The 22,273-nt window shown below is 52.2% G+C and overlaps 1 protein-coding gene across 1 annotated transcript; it reads right to left on the bottom strand.

The window, feature by feature from the left end:
* Window positions 1–16,860: 16,860 nt before the first annotated feature.
* On the bottom strand, window positions 16,861–21,442 carry LOC128848342 (fibrinogen-like protein 1-like protein). The gene is made up of 4 exons (XM_054048323.1): window positions 21,300–21,442; window positions 19,768–19,911; window positions 18,934–18,996; window positions 16,861–17,790 (listed from the first exon to the last, which is right to left on the bottom strand). Exons 1-4 carry the CDS (start codon window positions 21,301–21,303, stop codon window positions 17,162–17,164), a joined length of 840 nt encoding a protein of 279 aa, XP_053904298.1. The 5' UTR covers window positions 21,304–21,442; the 3' UTR covers window positions 16,861–17,161.
* Window positions 21,443–22,273: the final 831 nt, after the last annotated feature.

Here is a 22,273-nt window from a genome sequence, read left to right as displayed (position 1 = left end):
AGGCAGGAAGTGGTCCTCAATTTGTCTCTGCTAGGGATGATGACATTGCAACTAGGTTAAATACAGTTGATGTCATAAATAGCTCCCAAAGACTAAGCGATTCTGGTACTTCTATTTTGCTTCTTGCTAGTGTTGCAGGGTAAAGATAAGACAACCTTGTCTGATCAGGGTGATGTGATATATCCAGGCACAAGGAGAACATGAAGGTGATTTGACTGTTACCCACTGACATTGTGGAAATTTGTAAAAAGGAAAAGAATGCTTCTGATCTTGTGACTATGAAGTCTAGCAGTTTACCTGAAAGGGGGTTTTGTGAAAATCCTCCTGATGGGTCAGAAGTGATTCTGGATGTAAATGAAACTCAGATGGAGTTTGGTGATTTGTCTCTTGTGCCAAAGTCAGTTCTGGACAGGAATAAAGTTCAGAAAGAATCTGTTTCAGTGCTTGATATTGCAGAAGGAAAGGAATTTCTGGGTGAAGTCTCTGAAGTCTGTAAAAAGTCAATAGCTGTGCCTAGTAGGGGCAAAAAGGAATTGTTTCCATTGACTCTTAATGGGCCATTGTTGAAAAGTAATTGAAATGTTGAACAACATTGAAACAGTCTCTCTTCTGAGGAAAGTGTGTTGGGGCCTAGTGGCCAAAGTCTTTCAAATGAAAATGAATCCACTGAATTTGCTTTGAAATAATTCATTGTAGATTTGAGGAGATTTCAGATGGAATAAAAATTGTTAGAGAGTTTAAACAGCCCTATAAGCATAACCAGCTTGTCGGGGAGAAAATATTGTTGGGACAGGACTGTCTCCATGTTGATTCTTTGAGTAAACAGACTGTATCTCAAGTTCAGAGGGAAGACTGGACAGCTGAATCTGCAGAACAGAAGGACAGTTGTGCAGTTACGAGAATACAGGGGATAACAGGTAAACTCTCATCTCTATATATTTTGGACGTGTCTTGTAGTCTCTTAGTGGACTTGACATCTGATTCCATGTGAAAGCAGAGGTTGGTGAGGGAAGGACAAAAGAACCTTGAGTCTAACATGATAGTGAAAATGGATGTTATCTCTTTAAGAAAGAGTCCAGCCTTGGAATTGGTAAAGCTAGAGGATTTGAAAACTGGTAAACAAGCTAGTGTCTGTGTTAATGCAAATTACCTGGCTGACTGAGGGGAGAAAGACTTTCCCGTAGCCAGCCAATGGATTCTGCTATACAAAAGAGTTCAGATTTGATCCTACTGGACAGGGAGGAACCCTAAAAATACCAAAACTTCAAAGAAGTGTTAAACTAAAAGCCTATGTTAAGGAAGACACTAGGGGTCAAGAAAAAGCTACAGAGGTTCAAAAGGGATATTGAATAAGCTGACCTAAAGAATGATTTGTCTAAACAAAAGACTTGGCATACAACAATGATTGTGAATGTACACTTGTAATACGTTTGATGCTAATGTTAATGCTAACGTTAACTTTTGTGATTGTGGTGCTGATACCAAGAACTGTAAAAATGTACAATGTACAGGGTTTTTTGGAAAAAACCCTGAACATGTTGGGAGTAATACATAAGAACTCATTATGTTGTAAAAGCCTTCATGGTTATACTCAAAAAGAACAGGAGTACTTAAGGTGCCACAAGTACTCCTGTTATTTTTGTGGATACAGACTAACACGGCTGCTACTCTGAAACCCATGGTTATACTGTTTCATAACATGACAAAACAGTTTACATTAAAAGGCCTAGTACTACTGATATTTCACAGTTAGTGCCTGTATCTAATCTGACACAAATCTGACATCAGGAATCATAACATTCAAAAAACAGTGGGAGAATACTTCAACCTCTCTAAGCACTCAGTGACAGATTGAAGGTGGCAATTTTGCACCAAAAAAAATTCAAAAACAGACTCCAAAGAGAGACTGCTGAACTTGAATTAATATGCAAATTAGATACAATTAACTTAGGTTTAAACAGAGACCGGGAATGGTTGGGTCATTACACTAATTGAATCTATTTCCCCATGTTAAGTATCCTGACACGTTCTATGGGTCATCTCAAAGGTTTTTCTTTCTCCTGGTGATGTTAGCTCATCTCAATTGATTGGCCTCTTACAGTTGGTATGGCAACTCTCACCTTTTCATGTTCTCTGTCTGTATAAATATCTTCTTTCTGTGTGTTCCATTCTATGCATCCGATGAAGTGGGCTGTAGCCCATGAAAACTTATGCTGAAATAAATGTGTTAGTCTCTAAGGTGCCACAAGTACTTCTGTTAATCTTGAAACTGTACACGTCAGAAAAACCATTACAAGCTTGAACTGCTGTGCAAAAGGGAAAATGAGATACAGCACCTTACAGCCTTCATGGATTCTGAATGCCAGAGTAAGTGCTTTCTGAAGAACATTAATGGCTATGTTAATTCAACACATAGACCAAACCCTGGAATCACTAAAGTGTTTCACAAAGTGTGGACTAAGTATTTAACTTGGGCCAAAGTGTGCATCAATAATTTGGCCTTACAAAGAATTCAGTATAAACACAGCTCGTATCAATGTTGAAAGGTCCTTAAGATGTAACCAGGAGCTCTAATTTCGCCCTTCTACACCAGTCTCATGTTGGGGGTGTAACGCATGGCTAGAAAGGGTTAAACATCCTGCAAAATAAATAACCCTCAAAAGAAAGGGTAAGTGATAATTTCACTGCAGTGTATCGGGTTGAGAAGACGTTAATGGGTTGAGAAATTTTGGGAGGGTTAGCCGTCACCTTGATCAGCTACATCAAAGTGCAAGCATCACTTGCTTCATCTCCATAATAATGTATAATAATGAGATCATTGTCTTGTGTTTGCTATCGCATTGAACAACATACCTTTGTCCCAGTGTGGACATGAACTAAATGATGCAATCTAAAGGGAGAAAAAGGAGACATCCTACTCCCATCTCCCACCAGGGTTGTTTTCTGTGAACCTCCAAGTTGGTATCCATGAAGGGATTTAGGTGTTACAACACTGAGCTTATGCGAATTTTTAGGTGCTTAAAAAAATCACAAGACCAACACTGACCCACAAAGTCTAAGGGCTTGTCTACACTACAAACATTGCCAATGCAAGTTATGTCATCATAAAGCCACTGCCATTAGTATATTGCTTGGGCACTTGCATACTTGTTTCCTTGTGTCAGTGCTGCACGACCTCACTAGTAATGTTTATTTTGATGCACACAGTGGCAATCACACTGTAGAAACTTGCAATGCCGGATTGCTGCCAGTCATGGGGAAAACAGTTTGGAGCTGGAAAGTCCACTGTGGGAGTCATTGTCATACAAGCATAAAGGGCCGTTAATCGTCTCCTGCTACACAGGACTTTGATACTTGCAGGACATGAAGGATTTGCAGCAATGGGGTTCCCTACTTTCGGGGGAGTGATAGACAGCAATCATACCGCTATTTTGGGCAACACACTACCCTGCCCCAGGGTACATCAACAGAAAGAGTTATTTTTCTGTGGTTATGCAAATATGTTGAGGGGGGTTGTAGGAAAGTGCTGCAGTGGAGATCTCCACGGACTACACAGGGAGGCGAGCCCATGACTGTTGAAGCTGTAGCTCCACAACAGCCTGTATGTCTGCTGTTGGAGAAGCCCTATTATGTCCTGGTGCATCTTCCTCTGCTTTTCCCACTGCCCCACCTCTTTCTGCCCCTTCCCCATGGCCCATTCCTCTTCCACCCTGGGTTTCCCCCATTCGGCCCCCCCACTTCAGCCCCCCCCCCCATGGCCGCAAGACTGGAGAAGCTCTGTCCCTCATTACGCCCCAGTGCTGCAGCAGGGAATGAAAGCTCCTCCAGGCCTGGGGCTGCAAGGGGGTCCTGGGACTGCCCTTGCCATTCTCCTGCACTTCTGTGGGGAACCAGGATCAGGGCGCTGGGGCTTCTCCTGCCCCACCTGCCCCGCGCTTTTGCCAGAGAATGGGGTTGGGCACTGGGGCTTCCCCCATCCCGTGGCTTCTGCTGGGGATGGTGTTGGGGTTCTGGGGCTTCCCCCTCCGACCCACACTGGCCAGGGATCCAAGCTTCTGCAGATTTTTTCCACGATCCCCCAGTTGTCCGGACCCCTGGTCACAAGTCATGTTGGCCCAATAGCTAATCCCTGGCCTTCTGATTGGCCTGCTGCAGTTCCTTGGCTTTCACGCAGCACTGCCTGCTTTCGTATCCCTTCTGCATCCCTGAGCAATATGCTCACAGATGTCAACGTTTCTACAGCTGCTTTGTAGCTGTGCCTGCAAAGCCTCTTCTACCCACAGGCCCAGGAGATCCAGCACAGGCAACTCATAACTGTCGATAGAGGGGGGAGGCACAATTCAAAGGTTGAGGGGAGTCATGTGACTGCCTCACATGTTGCCTCTGCTGCCCACCCATCGACCCTTTACATGCTCCCCTCCTCGCAGTCCTTTCCCCACTTTGTCCCTTCACCACCACCCCAAGCCCACTACTCCTCCATAACCCCCTGGTAGGGCGCATCCCGCTCCCAGCACTGTGTGGAGAACCAGCCCCTAGCAGGAATGTGCAGCACACATGCAGCCTGCTCAGCAGACTCGTTCCTCCCTCACTGATTCTGACTAGCTTGGGGCACTGCCCAGGAGGAGCCGAGCCCTATGTGTGCTGAAGCCATCATGAGTCCCATGCAGCATCCGGGGGACACTACACTGCCACAGGGGAGCCTCTCCACCCCTCAGATAAGCACTGAAGTTATTTCCAGCCCAAGCAGTACATTCTCAGGTGATGTGTAAGAATAATGGGGGGGGGAATCTATACATGTCTCATTTAATGGAAGTTGAATACCTGCTGTAAGGAAACGGCCTTAATCATGGAATCTCTCTCGACACCTACAAAATCATTATTAATTATTATTATTACAATTTTTGATCTTGAGGCTGTAAGGTCTTTCCCTTAGGAGCTGTCTCTCATGATGTTTATTTACAGCACCTAGGGTGGAGCCTCTGGCTGCTGCTGTATTACAGATAACCATGGCATTAACAGAAACAACTATCTTATAGTGAGACAAGAATGATTTGGGGGAAAGATGTAGTAGGAGGAACAGGCTGACTATCAACAGAGACTCCCAAAGCTTCCAATCTAAACTCCCAGGCCTGCAAAATCTTACTTGGCTGTTTAATGTTACGACTGCCAATAGCCATTGAGTAAGGTTCTAGCCCTCGTGTTTGCAGGGGAAAACTTGAAACTGATAACCAACAATATCTGATACAGTAACATCTGTCTGAGTCTGCAGAGAGATTAAGATAACAGCGCTGAGAAGGCAGAACAGACCCATGCATCCAAATAGGACATTAACTCCAAGAACCACCACTCTGGGGTCCTGTTTCCAGGCAGAGGAGGAGAAGCCCTAATCAGTCCTTCTTCCCTGCTGCAGCCCTAGCCGTTGAGCTGATGGGCCACAGGTGGGAGAAGGGACAGAGAGAAACTCCTCCAGAAGCTCCCTCTGCCTGGCTGAAATTCTCCCCTAGCCCTTCCCTTCCCAGACAGGATCTCCCTTCCATGGAGACATGGGGCTGGTCTACACTACGGCTTTAGGTCAAAATAAACCTCATTAGGTCAATTTGATAATGAATGTGTCCACGCTACTGAGCCCCTTCCATCGACCTAAAGAGCTTTTAAAATTGACTCCTGTACTCCACCTCCTTGAGAGACGTAGCGCTAGAGTTGACCTTCCCGGGTCGACTTAGGGGTACTGTAGACCCAGCACTGTATATTTCGAAGGGATTGGCTTCCAGGAGGTGTCTGGACAGCACTTTCAACTCCACTGTACTTCAGGAAAAGCCCTGGGAACTTTTGAATTCTCAATTCCTGTTTGATCAGCATGGAGAGCTCACTACCACAGCTGACCATGGCTGCCCAGGGCCACAAACACTCTTGAGCATGGAGCATACTGGAGACACTGGATCTGATTGCTGTTTGGGGACAAGAGTCCATGCAGGCAGAGCTCCAAACCAGGAGAAGAAATTGCTGACATCTATGCCAAAATTGCACAGGGCACATGGGACAAGGGCTACACCAGGGACACACAGCAGTTCCACGTGAAAATAAAGGAGCTCAGACAAGCCTACTAGAAGACAAGGAAGGCAAACCATTGCTCTGGTTCTGAACCACAGACATGTCACTTCTACAAGCAGCTGCATGTCATTCTAGGTGGGGATCCCACCAGTACCCCCAAACGCTCCATGGATACCTCCCAGGAGACTCAGGTGGCCTCAGGCAACAATGAGGAGGACACTGTTGATGAGGACGACGACGAGGAGGAGAATGCACAGCAGGCAAGTGGAGGATCCATTCTCCCTGACAGCCAGGACCTTTTCCTAACTCTGGATCCAATCCCCGCCCAAGACCTATTGTTGATGGACCGTGATGGCGAGGAAGGTACCTCTGGTGAGTGCATATTTGTAAATACACTATAGGGGTTAAAGGCAATTGTGTTTAATGTCTAATCTGAGTTAAACAATTGGGATACAGTAGCAGTCAGTCCAGTTGCACAAAGGGTACTCCCTGGAAAAGGCTGTTTATGTGCCCGGGGATGGAGTGGAAATCCTCCATGGATGTCTCTAGGAAGCTCTCATGGAGTCACTCTACAATCCTCAGATCGAGCACAGTCTCCTCTCTCTTAGCAGGGACCAGACCCCTCTGGACACAACAGCTACTGAATCAACTCCCCACACCCTCCCCGTCAGACCCCCCACCCCAGAGGGTCAGGTGTAGTCAGGGCTGGGTTAAGGAACAGGTAAACTAGGCATGTATCTAGATCGGGGAGGAGGGGGCTCAGGACCCTGCCCCATGGCAGCAGTGGGAAGGCTCAGGGCTGGCTGCCCCACTGCCCATTCAGGTTAGGCCCAGACCTACGGCCTGTTTTCAGGGGAGGGGCACCAGGCTACTCATTCAATTTTGGTGCCAGCACCCCACATCTTCACAATGGGGTGATGTGGAATGTTGAAGCCCCTTCTGAGTGGACAGAGCACCAGTACCTCAACCAGACCAGCAGGAGCTTCAGTGCCAACATCCAGGTATCACGCAGGGAGCTGCAGTGCGGGTCTACATGGGGGATCCAGCTGGGAGAGGGGCAGAGGGGAACCCTGGGGCAGGGCGTGACATAAGGGGCTTTGCCCAACGTCCAGCGATGGGTTAATCTGGCCCTGCCCATCACCAAACAGAGCTGGTGGCAAAGCACTGAACAGTGACAACTCCATGGCCCGAGTCAGGGGAGCAGAGCTTGCAGCTCCGGCCCAGGGCTAGTAGCCAGTGAACCTGGTGTGGAGACAAGAGATCATCTCTGACAAACTGCTCCCTGTGCCAGTCTGTGACCAGAGCGACTCACACACAGAGTCAGCATCACTGAGAAATGTGTCTCCTGCAGCTTCTCTAGGACCAGGACACATGACTCCTGCATCCTTATTGATACTGGGGACTCTCTGGCACAATGTCCAGTCTCCATAGAAATGCTCCTTCTCCCCCATCCCAGGGATCTGCATGTCTCCTTTCTGTCCATTGACAGGGTGGCTTCTATGCCTGATGCCCCCTTAATGCTGAGAGCTGCTACTATTTTTGTGGGGGGAGGGATAGCTCAATGGTTTGAGCATTGGTCTGCTAAACCCAGAGTTCAGTCCTTGAGGGGGCCATTTAGGGATCTGGGGGGAAAAAAAGTTGGGGATTGGACTAGATGACCTCCTGAGGTCCCTTCCAACCCGGATATTCTAAGCTGCCAGTGCCCAGGGGACATGGGGCCCCAGGAGGCAGGGTCTGAGGCAGGGGGCTGTAGTGCAATCTCTTGGTTGGTAGGATCCAGGAGTAGCTGGGATGCAGCTCTGGGGGGTGATCCCTGGGGACACTCAGTCCTGGCAACAGGAAATGAATCGCAATGACTCTGAGGCACTGTGGGGAGCCCACGCACCTTGCAAGATCCCTGAGCCCTGACAGCTGTTGCTGGGACCCCAGAGCCCTGGCTGCAGCAGGGAGAGGTGAATCTTAAGCAGTAACATTCCCAGTGCAGAGACCACAGCCTGGCCAGGACCCCCCTTCCCAGGCCCCAGCCCCTGCTCCCAGGGAGGGCACCACTTGGAGGGAAGGTAAGAGAGACCTGTCCACCATGCCCACCCCCCCACAGGGGAGTAGTGCCCCCCAGTCCCACCCAGGTTGCGTGGGGAGGGTTTGGACTCAGGCTACTCCCAGCAGAGCTGGGGGAGGATAAAGAGAAGGAAAGAGGGGATATGAAGGAGGGATAGCTCAGTGGTTTGAGCATTTGCCGAGGGGGGTGAGGGGGGAGATTGTTGGGGATTGATCCTGCTTTGAGCAGGGGGTTGGACTAGATGATCTCCTGATGTCCCTTCCAACCCTGATACTTTATCATTCTATGAGGTGACTGTGAGGACACTGGAGGAAGAATATGAGAGCAAGTGGAGACTGGCTGGGGAGGAGAGAGAGCCAGAGGGTAGGAGAAGGGAGAGGGATGGTGAGAGATACAATGGCAGCTACCCAACCCCATGGTCAAACAAGCATTGTGGTTGGGAAGGCATGGGACTTCCCCCTAAGGCAGGGGTTCTCAAACTGAGGTCATGATCCCGCAGGAGGTCGCAAGATGGTTACAAGTGTGTTATGAGCTTTCAGCTCCATGAGCCTGACATCCCCGAGCCCACATTTTTAATTTCTAAGGGGGTCGAAGTCAGACGCTTGCTGTGTGAAAAGGGTCACTAATACAAAAAGTTTGAAAACCACTGCCCTAAGGACTCAGAATTTACTCCTGTGGGCCCCCCCACTCCCAATTTAGTCTGGTTTTGTTTGGGGTTGATAGGATTGAACAGGATTTCTGTGCAGGATTCTGTGTCAAACCAGAGTCACTGCTAGCAACAGCAGGTAGGCAGTTCAACTGGTACACCTCTACCCCGATATAACGTGACCCGATATAACACGAATTCGGATATAACACGGTAAAGCAGTGCTGCGGGGGGCGGGGCTGCGAACTCCAGTGGATCAAAGCAAGTTCGATATAACGCGGTTTCACCTATAACGTGGTAAGATTTTTGGCTCCTGAGGACAGCGTTATATCAGGGTAGGGGTGTATTTATTTTTACTTGGTTCGGATTCCATGCAATATATTCAGTTTCATTTATAGTTCAAGCCTCCCAAAGAAATAAAGATAAAAGTTCAGTGACCGGTTCAAATTCTATTTCAATCTCAGTGGAGGTAAATTGAAAAAAGAGCGCTGCAACTTAAAATGGAAACTGTTTTGATTTTTGATTATTTATTTATTTATTTATTGACTTTAACTTTACATGAATTTTCCTAGTGTTTTTGTGTTGTCAAATAAACACAATTTTTTTAATGAATAATTTGTTTGAACAATCTAAAATAACATCTTTAAAGGTTTGCTTTGCCATATTGGAGGTGAAAGGATACATTTGAGGTCTGGAAATTTTCTTTCAACACTCACTTGTGTTGCTGGAACTGCCCCTGCATATTTTCCTCGTTGATAAGCTTGGGCGTGACATTTTTCTGATGTTCCTGGTAGTTTGATATGTTTTCTTTCATCCGCAAATAAATCAAGAATTGGCCAAATCCCTTTTTGGGCTTTCCTTGGTCCAGAAGTTCCAATTTATCTTTCAATTTCAGACATGTCTGACATTGTTTCTATGACCTCATTATTTCTGGCTCAAGTATTTCTGTCTTCATCCATGTTTTGGTTAAATGAAATTTTACCCAAATCAGTGCTTGCCACTTCCCCCCTCCACCACCTCCCCCACACCTTTAAGTTCAGTTACGGTTCAGGTTCAGTCAGTGAAACTGTTGATTATTCCCGTTCTGGGAAAATCACCAGCCCATTGGGTGTTTTGTTGTTTTCTCTTAAAATGAAAATAAGGTTTGGTTCTGGTTCAAATACGAAATCCCAGTTTGAACTGGGTCTCTAGTTCCAGGGTGAGTCCAGATGGGAAATGAGATCAGCATCGGCCTGGCTGTCCCTTGGGGGCTGCAGGGGCAGCACAGGGGGGCTCGGTCATTAGCTGCCCTAAGCAGAGGGCTCTGGTAATTGCTAAGGCAGAGGAGGCCGGTGTCAGTCTCTCTTTGTGCTCAGGATATTGGAGCCTTAGAGCTAGCTGGGCTTCCTGGGGTAGATGCTGCTGCCTCCATTGTGATCTGGGAGTCCGGGCTGAGCAGCTGCTGCTGTCCAGTGGGGTCTGTGCTGGGACAGATCATCACTAATGCCCCCTCTATGCCCAGCCAAAGGGGGACTTTCTCCAGTGGCTTGAACCAGCCCCTGGGGCAGCCATGGGCTCTGCCGGCATAAACTTCTCATAGCCAGGTGATGGAAAAGAAAATGCTGGCAGGACCAAACAGGAAAGTGATGCTGTGAAAACGGCAACTCCTCACCCCATCTCTGCTCCCGGATGTCTGTAAGTCCCAGAGCTGCTGCCCCCGACACATCCAGGCTCACACTCCTGTTATCAGTGGCAATAGCTATTAGATAGGAAACACCCACAGGATTGGCAGGACAGTAACCAGTTCTTCCAGGCAGAAAGGAGAGTGGAGAGCCTGAAAGGGGCAACCAGAGCAGTAAGTGAGGAGAGAGGTTCCCAGCTCCCAGCCCTTCCCAGCTCCATTTCCTGCAGCATCCCGGGGCAGATTGACTTTCCTGGGAAGAAGGTGAGGAGCAGAGAGAGGAAAAGCCAGTTCCTGCCCCTGGCTAGTCCCTGTGCTGTTGGGGGAATGTGCTGCTCTGGGGACAGTGTCAGGGGGCTCTCCCAAAGTGTCTCCTTTCATAGGCGCCAACTTCTGCTGACACCGGTGGGTGCTCGACCCGCGTCTGCCCCTGACTCCGCACCGACTCCATCCCTGCCCTGCCCCACCCCCATTCCAACCCGTTCCCCAAAGTCCCTGCCCCAACTCCGCCCCCGCTCTGCCCCTATTGGGCTCCTTCCCCAAATCCTCACCCCATCCCCGCCTCTTCCCCTGAGTGAGCCGCGTTCATGCTCCTCCCCCCTGGAGTTTGTTATGCTGTGAAACAGCTGTTTCGTGGCAACAAGCTCTGGGAGCTAGGGGGAGAAGCGGGGATGCGTCACACTCAGGGGAGGAGGCAGAGGTGGAGGTGAGGTGAGGAAGAGGGACGGGTAGGGGAGCTTGGCTGCTTCTGCCCTGGAGCACCAACAGAGTCAGCGCCTATGGCTCCTTCTATTCTGCTCTTTTCTAGGGTATGGCTCAGAGACTCTGTTCCTGGGAGGGTTTAAAAGTGTCTCACGGGTTTAGTCCCGGTGGGAGGGGACAGGTCTGTGTTGTAATAATGTAACTGAGGGTTTTCCTAGCATGGCAGAGTCTAGAGTATCTGTCTGCAAGGAAAGAGTCTGGGGGGATTGGGTTGTGAAATGGACTAACGCTAATTCAGAAACCTCCCCAATCACCCTTCTCACGCTGACAGGCTGCAAAATAACGACCATGTTTTGCTCCACATTGTCCCATTTTACGGGAGACAGGGAATGGAAAAGGCTGTGGTGGAGCCAGCTAAAGTAGGGAATTTTGTGGTGAGCTGCAGGGGGGTTGTGGTAGAGGGGGAGGGGCAGAAAGTACACAGGGTGAAGCAGAGAGGGGGAAAGGGTGTGATAATGTTGCTGGGACATGCTCAGCCTAGGACCTGATTTATGAACAGGCCATTTGGGTGGGGATGGGGGTGAACATTCCCCCATTTCTGAAACAGGAAACAGCCCCCTCGTCAGGGCTGGGAAAACAAACCAGAGTGCTGAAGCCTGAACGCACTAGACAGAGACTACGATGAAATACAAAGGGAAGGTCATAGAATATCAGGGTTTGAAGGGACCTCAAGAGGTCATCTAGTCCAACCCCCTGCTCAAAGCAGGACCAATTCCCAACTAAATCATCCCAGCCAGGGCTTTGTCAAGCCGGGCCTTAAAAACCTCCAAGGAAGGAGACTCCACCACCTCCCTAGGTAATGCATTCCAGAGCTTCACCACCCTCCTAGTGAAATAGTGTTTCCTAATATCCAACCTGGACCTCCCCCACTGCAACTTATGACCATTGCTCCTTGTTCTGTCATCTTCCACCACTGAGAACAGCCGAGCTCCATCTTCTTTGGAACCCCCCTTCAGGTAGTTGAAGGCTGCTATCAAATCCCCCCTCATTCTTCTCTTCTGGAGACTAAACAATCCCAGTTCCCTCAGCCTCTCCTCATAAGTCATGTGCTCCAGACCCCTAATAATTTTTGTTGCCCTCCGTTGGACTCTTTCCAATTTTTCCACATCCTTCTTGTAGTGTGGGGACCAAAACTGGACACAGTATTCCAGATGAGGCCTCACCAATGTCGAATAAAGGGGAACGATCACGTTCCTCGATCTGCTGGCAATGCCCCTACTTATACAGCCCAAAATGCCATTAGCCTTCTTGGCAACAAGAGCACACTGTTGACTCATATCCAGCTTCTCATCCACTGTGACCCCTAGGTCCTTTTCTGCAGAACTGCTACCTAGCCATTCGGTCCCTAGTCTGTAGCAGTGCATGGGATTCTTCCGTCCTAAGTGCAGGACTCTGCACTTGTCCTTGTTGAACCTCATCAGGTTTTTTTTTGCCCAATCCTCTAATTTGTCTAGGTCTCTCTGTATCCGATCCCTACCCTCTAATGTATCTACCATGCTCCCTAGTTTAGTGTCATCTGCAAACTTGCTGAGAGTGCAGTCCACACCATCCTCCAGATCATTAATAAAGATATTAAACAAAACCGGCCCCAGGACCGACCCTTGGGGCACTCTGCTTGAAACCGGCTGCCCACTAGACATGGAGCCATTGATCACTACCCGTTGAGCCCGACGGTCTAGCCAGCTTTCTATCCACCTTACAGTCCAGTCATCCAGTCCATACTTCTTTAACTTGGCAGCAAGAATACTGTGGGAGACCGTATTTAAAGCTTTGCTAAAGTCAAGGAATAACACATCCACTGCTTTTCCCTCATCCACAGAGCCAGTTATCTCCTCATAGAAGGCAATTAGGTTAGTCAGGCACGACTTCCCCTTTCGTGAATTCATGCTGACTGTTCCTGATCACTTTTCTCTCCTCTAAATGTTTCATAATTGATTCCTTGAGGACCTGCTCCATGATTTTTCCAGGGACTGAGGTGAGGCTGACTGGCCTGTAGTTCCTCGGATCCTTCTTCTTCCCTTTTTTAAAGATAGGCACTACATTAGCCTTTTTCCAGTCATCTGGGACCTCCCCCGATCGCCATGAGTTTTCAAAAATAATGGCTAATGGCTCTGCAATCTCACCCGCCAACTCCTTTAGCACCCTCGGATACAGCGCATCCGGCCCCATGGACTTGTGCACGTCCAGTTTTTCTAAATAGTCCCGAACCACTTCTTTCTCCACAGAGGGCTGGTCACCTTCTCCCCATATTGTGCTGCCCAGTGCAGCAGTCTGGGAGCTGACCTTGTTCGTGAAGACAGAAGCAAAAAAATAATTGAGTACATTAGCTTTTTCCACATTCTCGGTCACTAGGTTGCCTCCCTCATTCAGTAAGGGGCCCACACTTTCCTTGATTTTCTTCTTGTTGCTAACATACCTGAAGAAAGTTACTCTTAACATCTCTTGCTAGCTGCAACTCCAAGTGTGATTTGGCCTTCCTGATTTCACTCCTGCATGCCTGAGCAATATTTTTAGACTCCTCCCTGGTCACTTGTCCAATCGTCCACTTCTTGTAAGCTTCTTTTTTGCGTTTAAGAGCAGCAAGGATTTCACTGTTTAGCCAAGCTGGTCGCCTGCCATATTTACTATTCTTTCTACACATCGGGATGGTTTGTTCCTGCAACCGCAATAAGGATTCTTTAAAATACAACCAGCTCTCCTGGACCCCTTTGCCCTTCATGTTATTCTCCCAGGGGATACTGCCCATCTGTTCCCTGAGAGAGTCAAAGTCTGCTTTTCTGAAGTCCAGGGTCCGTATTCTGCTGCTCTCCTTTCTTCCTTGTGTCAGGATCCTGAACTCGACCATCTCATGGCCACAGCCTCCCAGGTTCCCATCCACTTTTGCTTCCCCTACTAATTCTTCCCTGTTTGTGAGCAGCTGGTCAAGAAGAGCTCTGCCCCAGTTGGTTCCTCCAGAAACTATTCCATAGACTATGATGCGAGGAGATCTGGGGCTCAGTGTGAGAGTTTCCGAAAGCTGTGACTGTGATATGAGGAGATTTGAGGATTAGAATGAGGAGTTTCTCTGAGTTGTGCTCTGATATGAGGAGATCTGGGTATTGGTGTGAGAGGGTCCCAGAGCCACGACTGTGATGTGAGAGGATTTGAGGATTAGCGTGAGGAGTTTCTCAGAACTGTGACTGTGATATGAGGATAGAGTGAGGTGTGTCATAGAGCTGTGACTCTGATACGAAGAGATCAGGGGATTAGTGTGAGGAGTTTCCCAGAGCTGTGACTGTGATATGAGGAGATCTCAGGAATACTGTAATGAGATTCTCAGAGTTCTGCTGTGATACGGGGAGATCTGGATATTAGTGTGAGAGATTCTCAGAGCTGTGATTGTGAGATGGGGAGATCTGGGGATTAGTGTGAGAGGGTCTCAGAGCTGTGACTGTGATATGAGGAGATCTGGGGATTAGTGTGTGTAGGTTCAGAGCTGTGACTGTGATATTCGGAGATCTGGGCGTTAAGACGTTCAGGTTGTATATTTCCAAGGTGAGAACTGGGGCTGACAGGGCCAGCAGGCCGGTGAGGAGCAGGAGACGAGGGCACCGGGCAGCTGCTAAAGGGAAGAGCCGGTGAGAAGCTGGGAACACAAACCCGTCCTTCAGGAGCCGCGACTCCCAGTTCCCTCTGCCAGGACAGTGTCCCTGGAGCAGCCAGCTAAGAGCACGCTCCGCGGCTCCGCGCTCACAGCAGCCCAGAGCGGAGGGGAGCTGGGGAGCCAGGGGGGGCGATTGGGAACGTGGGGGCAAGGTGGTGACCGGGATAAAGGGAATTATGGGAGAGAAGAGCATTGGGGGAGGAGTGTCTGGAGGACTGGACCAGGGTTGTGGGGGAACCTGTGGTTCTGGGGAGCCCCCTGCATGGTTGCTTGAAGCTGCAGCCTCTGTTCCCTGGCACAGCCCTATGGGAAGCCCTAGTTGCCTTACTGTGGAGACAGTCACTGTTGCCCAGCCCAGATTCCCAGCTCAGGCCAATCCCACAGTCAGGCTCCCCCGTCCATCCCCCTACACACAGACATCCTCCCCACAGATTTCCAGAGCCCTGCTTAGCCCTGCCTGCCCCCACCCCTGCTCCGCCCATGGCCTGTCTCCCAGGGCCCAGCCCACACCCCGTGCTGCCCAGCCAGCATCCCTGGCTCACTGTGGCTCTGCAGGGCGCAGTGGGATCAGCCAATGCTGCTGAAGAGGGAAGATGAACATGCCCCTTTTCTGTTGGCAGCTTGCGTGTGAGCTCACGGCCTGGGAATGGGACTGGCATCAGTGCCAGGTGCGGCTCAGGAACAAAGAACAGGGATTTCGCTGGCCAGACCACTGTCTAACGTCCCAGGTCCCCATCCTCCCGTGTGCTCTGAGGGGAGTGTGAGAACCTGCCCGTGGCGACAGGCAGGGGCCGGCCAGGAGCCCCGGATTGGGAGGGAGCCGGGAGATTTCAAAGCATTTTCAAATGTTTCCAATGAAAGGATTGATCGGCACAAGCTGAATGATGGTGTTACACGGAGCAGCTCCACGGTGATGCCGAGGGAGGGGGCACTGATCCCTTCAGAAAACTGGGCCCTGCTGACTGCAGGGGCAGGACGGATGTAGAGATGAAGAGCCAGGCCCTGTGCTAGGTGGCATGGGAGCACCAGGGACCTCTTTCCTCCCCTCCCCCTGTCTGTGCAGGAGTGGGGCAGGGTTCCTACCTTGGGCCCAGACAGCACTAGGGAAAGGGACCAGTCCTTGCACCAGGCCTGCGGGCCGCCATAGGGGCATTGTCCTCCGCCAAGGGGTGCGGCCAGACTCCTAGCTAACTAGTGTGCAAGCTGCCATGGGACCATGTGCTAGCTGGGGAAACAGGCTGCATTTTACCACACAAGCAGTGGGATGCATTCGGCCCAGTGGTCTGGGGCCTCCCCACCCGGTCCCTGCTGGCACATGGCTCCAGCCAGCAGGGTCCAACCCCACGAAGATGCCCTCGGCCCCAGCCCCTGGGCACCATTCTTTAATTTAAATGAAGTGCTGCAGAATCCAGGGACCTGGCCGCAGCATTTAGGCCCAGCGTGATACCCCATAGATGGGGGCTGCCACAGGATGCCCTGGTATGAGGCACCGCACTCCTGCTCCAGGAGTCTGCACGTGACCAGGCAGAGCTGCGGGCAGAGCCTTCAGTCTCAGGCGAGGAGCGGCTCCGCCTGCAGTGGGAGTGGGATGGACGCTGCCTCCGCCCTACAGGCTCTCTGGATGTGGTCCGGAGGGCAGGGGGCCCAAGGACTCCTCTCTCCCAGCACTAAGGGCCCAAGTCTCTCCTCCCGCTCACATCCCCTCTTTCTCCTCCCCCAGAAAATCCCTCTGGCCCCAGTCTCTCCTCCTCCCCGCCCCAAATGGAAGGGCTGGTGGCCTGGAGATTTACTCTTGCAGACCCATCCCAGCAGCCCCGTATGCTCTGCCTGTGAACCTGGTAATGCCAGGCATGTTCTCCAGCAGCGTGGTGCCCATGGGAGCACCCGGAGAGACAGTGACAGCAGGGCACAGAATTACCATCTGCAGACCTCACTGCTTAGAAGTGTGTGTTTATTTCAAAGCCTGGATCCCGAGGCAGGGCCGTGCAGAGGGTGTTTGAGAAGCTCCCGCCATGCTTGGGATTTCACCTTTCCAGTGACCTCTAGGCCTGCTCATCGCATCGCCGAGCTAAAATGACGCGGAAGAGTCACTCCAGCCGAACGCTGGTGCATGGGAGTCAGCCCAGCGGAGAAAGGCCCAGTGGAAAAAAGCTCAGAAAGTCTGCAGGGAGGGAGAGGAGAAGGAAAGTGTCCCCGTTTCCTGGGTAACCCTGATACTTCCCCCAGCAAGGCCTGTGAAAGCAGGCGGGAGGTTTGGCCATGATACACTCTGACCCTTTTCCCTCCCTTCGTGGAGCAGGGGTTGGCCTCACTGCAGACAGGAGGGTGGGGAAGGGGTGACTAACAGTAGGACGCTGGTTTGATGAGGATGGCGGAGGCTTGGCAGTTCCCACTACAGAAACTACCCCAAGTGATGCTCCCTTTGACGTTCAGTCGAACAGAATGACAAGCCGAGTACCACCAGCCCCCCTCATAGCTAGACGCACAGTTCCCACCGGAAGTGTCCTGATCCAGGTCTTTAGTGGAGAACTTCATGTTGTCATGCATGGTGCTAGGATTGTATGAAGCCATGGCGTCCCCTGCAATCCCAGTGTAAGAGCCCAGCCTCAGCCTGTAGCCTTTGGACTCGTCTTCCAGACCGAAGAGGTTGTAGTCTGCGTATTTCATGGTGCCGGATGAATCGTGGATGACAAACCTGACCTGGTAGACCTTCTGCTTGGCGATCCGATAGATGTACTCCGTCCCCAGCCAGTAGTCATCCTGCACGTTGCCAAAGCCGTACTTGTAGGTGCTCCAGGACTCAGCCCAGGTGATCTGTGTGTCGTGCCGGTTCCGCTGGAGGACCGTCCAGCCCTCGCTGGTGCTGTTCAAGTCACAGTAAACGACAATCTGGTGGAATCCTGTGGGCTGGATGACGAAGACGCCACTGACCCTGTTCCAGGTTATCTCGCTGCAGTCCTTGGGCCAGACTGTGCACAAGAGAGAGATCGCTTTCACTAAACCCCGTGGAACAGAACCCTGCTCAGCTCTTCCCACCCTGGGTCAGTGAGAAAGGGCCCCTCCGGTGTGCCACAGACAGCAGTGTCTGCACTGACACCCCGCATGCTTTGCCAGCCCATTGTCAAAGAGGCTTCAACAAGGGATGCAGACACTGAGCCCGAATCTGCTGGCACAGTCCTGTCACCCACTCCTGGGCAGTTTATTCTCTAACTAGCTACTTTGCACGTGCACACGTAGGTTTCCCAGAAGACAAACAGGCCCCTGTTCATACTCTGCAGGGGTTTTCGGGGAGGTGTTTAACACGGCAGACATGATGCGTGGGACACTGCGAGCTAACAGCACCGTGTGTCCTGTGGGGTGACTGTATCTTACAGCAGCGGGTTCTGCACCCCCTCAGCTCTCAGCAAACTCCTGTGCCAAGGGCTCTCCAACAGGGCGTGTGTGCTGAGGCCACCGACACCAGCTGCCAGGGAAAGGAGGAGTCTGTGGAGTCAAAGGATCTTGCCACTCATCCCAAATTTTGGCTGCAAACTCCCCACACCTGCAGTAGTGAGGGACACGGCCCAGTGGGTCACAGCCCTGGGTCCTGGATCCCACACAGTCTATCAGTGGTGCCACTTTTCCTGCAGAAAGATCATGACCCAAAGCTTCTCCTCTGCAGGACACGTTACAGCCTGTGTGTATCAAGCCCTTTCCCCCACACCCTCCCACCCTCTGTCACCAGAGTTCCTGCTCCCAGGGGCCTGTATAATCCCTGGGGATTCCCCTATGGCCCGGTCAGACAATGCATCCCAATGCCTTGTTCTGCCCTGCAGGGAGAAGCTGTGTGAATAACTCTTGTTGTTCTTCATATCAGAGGGGTAGCCGTGTTAGTCTCAATCTGTAAAAAGCAACAGAGGGTCCTGTGGCACTTTTAAGACTAACAGAAGTATTGGAGCATAAACTTTCGTGGGTGAATCTTGCGTCTGATGAAGTGGGCATTCACCCACCAAAGCTCATGCTCCAATACTTCTGTTAGTCTTAAAGGTGCCACAGGACTCTCTGTTGCTTCTTGTTGTTCTTGCATCTCATTTCTGCAAGGCGTGGATAGGTGAAGCGTGGGATACTCTTACCGTGGGCCTCTGGTAACTGCGGGTCACTGGCTCGGCTGTGCCGCAGGTTCCCTTTCCCCTGATCTGTAGGGACAGGAATTGGGAGTTCCGCGTGACATGAGGGGTTTTCAGAGACTGTCTCCCAAGCACCAGAGAGTGTTAGCAGTGCATTCGCCTCCCCTTCTCCGTGTCCCTGAAACCCTCATCCAGGACAAACCGTTCTTCTGCCCACACTTCTGTAAACCCCCCTCACCGCTCTACCTGGCTTCCGTCTGCTCCTCTCCAGTCTGGCCCAAATGCAGCCACCAAACTCACCGCCCGCTCCCGTGGCTCTGCCCACACCAACTTGTGCCTTCCAGTCCCTTCCCTGGCTCTGCAGCTCCTCCTGCAGCAGCTTCCAGCCCCCGTGCCTCCCCTCCAGCTCTGCACAGCCCTGCCCTGCCTAGCTCGAGCTCTGTGTTAATTCTGCACCAGTCGCCCTGCTGCCCGAGCACCCCCATCTCATCCCGTCTGCCCCTGCCTGGCTCGGGCCCACGCTGCACCAGTTCACTCCTCCGCACCCCCTCTGCTGCCCAAGGCAACCAGCACCTCCTGGCTTTGTCCCATGCTGCTCCCTGCACTGCAATGGGCCAGCCCCTGTGCCCCTCCGAACTTCCCTCCCTCCCTCCCTCCCTCAAACCACCAAAGAGCTCAGCGTGGTTTGAATAGAGAGCTACGGTTGGATTGTAATTTCTCCCAGTGGCTTCAGGCCTCCATAATCCCCAGGCAGCCAGTGAGTGACGTCCTGGGGCCCCAGGGCTGGCAGGGATCCCTAGGGCCAGAGGGGAGGGCTATAGAAGCGGACACATGACACACCTGCCTTCAGGTGCTTTGGGTGGATGTTCCGGATTGCATGGGTGGGTCCCTTTAAGATGTTCAGGTTGTGTATTTCCAGGGTGAGAACTGGGGCTGACAGGGCCAGCAGGCCGGCGAGGAGCAGGAGACGAGGGCACTGGACAGCTGCAAAAGGGAAGAGCCGGTGAGAAGCTGGGAACACAAACCCACCCTTCAGGAGCCGCGACTCCCAGTTCCCTCTGCCCGGGAACAGCACAACCGAGAGCTGGGACTGCTGGACCCTCCCGCCTCGCCCAGCACAGCCTGGCACTGCCGCCCTCGCCCATCAGTCTGGCTGGGCAGCCCGCCACCGGCCAGGCATGCACGGGGCAGAGAGGAGACGCTAGGAACCGGCCCCGTTGGGACAGAGACTCCCAGGAGGGGGCGGGTGCTGAGGAGTTTGGGACTCGCCCTGGAGAAATGTTCCCGCCCCACAGAGACACGCCTGTGCCATGGAAATAACCGGGCAGGGAAGGGCGGGAGAGTGGGTGAGAGAAAGGGAAAATGGAGATTGGGGCTGGGGGGGCACTGAGAGCCCTGGGAAGGCCTGAAGGGTGGGTAATGAGAGCCCCACGGACAGGGGGGTGGGGGGTATGGCCACAGAGCCGCAGGGAGGGGAACCCTGAGGTGTGGGGGCTGGGTGGGTACTGGGAGTTCCTCCTGAAGGGACGGGGGTTGGCCAAGGTCACTCAGCCCCGGGGTGTGGGAGGGGGACAGGCTGAGGACACTCAGAGCCCCAGGAAGTGGAGGGGGGGGCTGAGGGGAGGGACTGGCCAGGGGCACTCAGAGCTCGGGGGAGGGGCTGTCCGGGGGGGGGCACTCACAGCCCCAGGAGGTGGGTGGGGGAGGGGCACACAGGATTTCAGGAATTCCCTGGCAGTGAAGAGCTGCTGGCAGCAGGGAGGAGCCAGCCGTGACAATCCTCACTTGGGATCCCTGGCTGGGCTAGTGGCTATGGGGGCCCGTGGCCCAGCTGCAGCGGAAGGTGACCTGAAGGAAATGCCTCGGCCTCCAGCTAGGAAGGGCCTGGGCCAGACAATGACCCACCGCGCAGTGTCCCAGTTCCCTGCCCCTCACCTGCGGGGCACGGCCCCTCCTCTGTAGGGAGGTTGGCATGTACCTTAGTGCTGCTTACTCCATCCCCAAAGGCCTCTCCCAGCCAGTCTCTGGCAACCCCTGCCGTTCAGTACGCACATTACCCTGCTGTGACATACTGGGGGGGGGAACCCCTCGGGGATGGGGGGGCTGTCACACAGCTGGGCAATTTGACCCAGCTGGGCTGGGGTGACTGTCTCCCTGGAGCTGGGGTCTCAGCCCAGGTGTCTCTCTGCCCTTCCCCCCAGTTGCCCCCGGGCAAGGTGGGAGCGCCCCACATTGCGTTCCAGCCCCACATTCACACCCACAAGTGATGGTGGGTTCCAATCCCAGCTGAACACGCCCACCCGGCCCTAGTGCGGAGCAGAAGGGCCCAGTGCTGCCCCACAGACCCTCTGGCTCTCCGAGCCCACTCTTACCCATCACCGCAGCACGTCTGGCCCAGGCTGAACGCTGCTGCTCTGTGCAGAGAGGCTGTCACTTCTCACTCCTGCGTACGAGGGGCAGGTGCTGCTACCGACTGCTCCCCCTAACCCCGCCCTGCTGCGCTCTGGGGATGCTGCCCTGCTGTGGAGCTCTCAGGTGTCTTGAACTGGAATTTGTTTGGAGAGAAACTGCTAAGGAGCCTTATCAGCCCCGAGCAGAGAGTACCTGGGAGCCTGCCTGGGTCGGGCGGGTCTGGTACAGCCTCCCCCAGATAAGGCTCTTCCCTGGACCTGCCACCCATTGGAATCTGGAACGATTCCCTCCGAGGTAACACCCGGGGCAGCCAGGGCAGGGCAGGGCACGGCCTGCTCCCCTGGAGCGTTAGGGCTTTCAGGAGTCAGAGGTGTCAGCGGAGCAGGTTGTACGTTAAAGCAGCGAAAGCAGTTGGGGGGCAGAGGAATTGGGTGCTTTGCCATTGCACTTGATCAGCTCAATTTGAAAATTCTTTCAAAGGAAATCCAGATGTATACATCTGACTGGGGTACATGTACACACATACACACGCACACTCACATGTGCACACACTCATGTGCACATACACGTACACACATACGCACATGTACACATACATATATATACAGACGTACACATACACGCACATACGCTGTCCCTGGAGCGCCCCAGGATGCGATTGACGGGGTGGCTGGCTATTATGGAGGCAGAAGGGGGTTGGGAGAAAATAATCAAGAAGAACTTTTGCTGAAAATGCAAACCTAAGCTGGAAATCTGTGCAGGGCTGGGCTCAGATCTTTTGAGCTGCTCTTATTAACCGTGGTCCTGTACTTCCTGGTTTGCGTCGGACCCAGGCAGGAGACTGGGCTGCTGTCAGCTGTAGAAGCCATTGGAATGAGCCAGGTCGGAATGAGCCAGGCCCTCAGAGCCTTCTGCCACCAATCGCCCCAGCAGT

This window comes from Malaclemys terrapin, chromosome 13 (genome assembly GCF_027887155.1).
Source record: "Malaclemys terrapin pileata isolate rMalTer1 chromosome 13, rMalTer1.hap1, whole genome shotgun sequence".
Taxonomy (NCBI): domain Eukaryota; kingdom Metazoa; phylum Chordata; order Testudines; family Emydidae; genus Malaclemys; species Malaclemys terrapin.
The sequence above is the reverse complement of the archived record's forward strand: the minus strand, read 5'-3'. Positions and strand labels throughout refer to the sequence as shown.

Coding starts and splice junctions, on each gene's coding strand:
- LOC128848342 (XM_054048323.1), bottom strand. Junction 18,997..19,767: donor CCCAAAGCACCTGAAGGCAG/GTGTGTCATGTG, acceptor CTGTCCCTACAG/ATCAGGGGAAAGGGAACCTG. Junction 17,791..18,933: donor GCAGTTACCAGAGGCCCACG/GTAAGAGTATCC, acceptor TCTTGTGCACAG/TCTGGCCCAAGGACTGCAGC.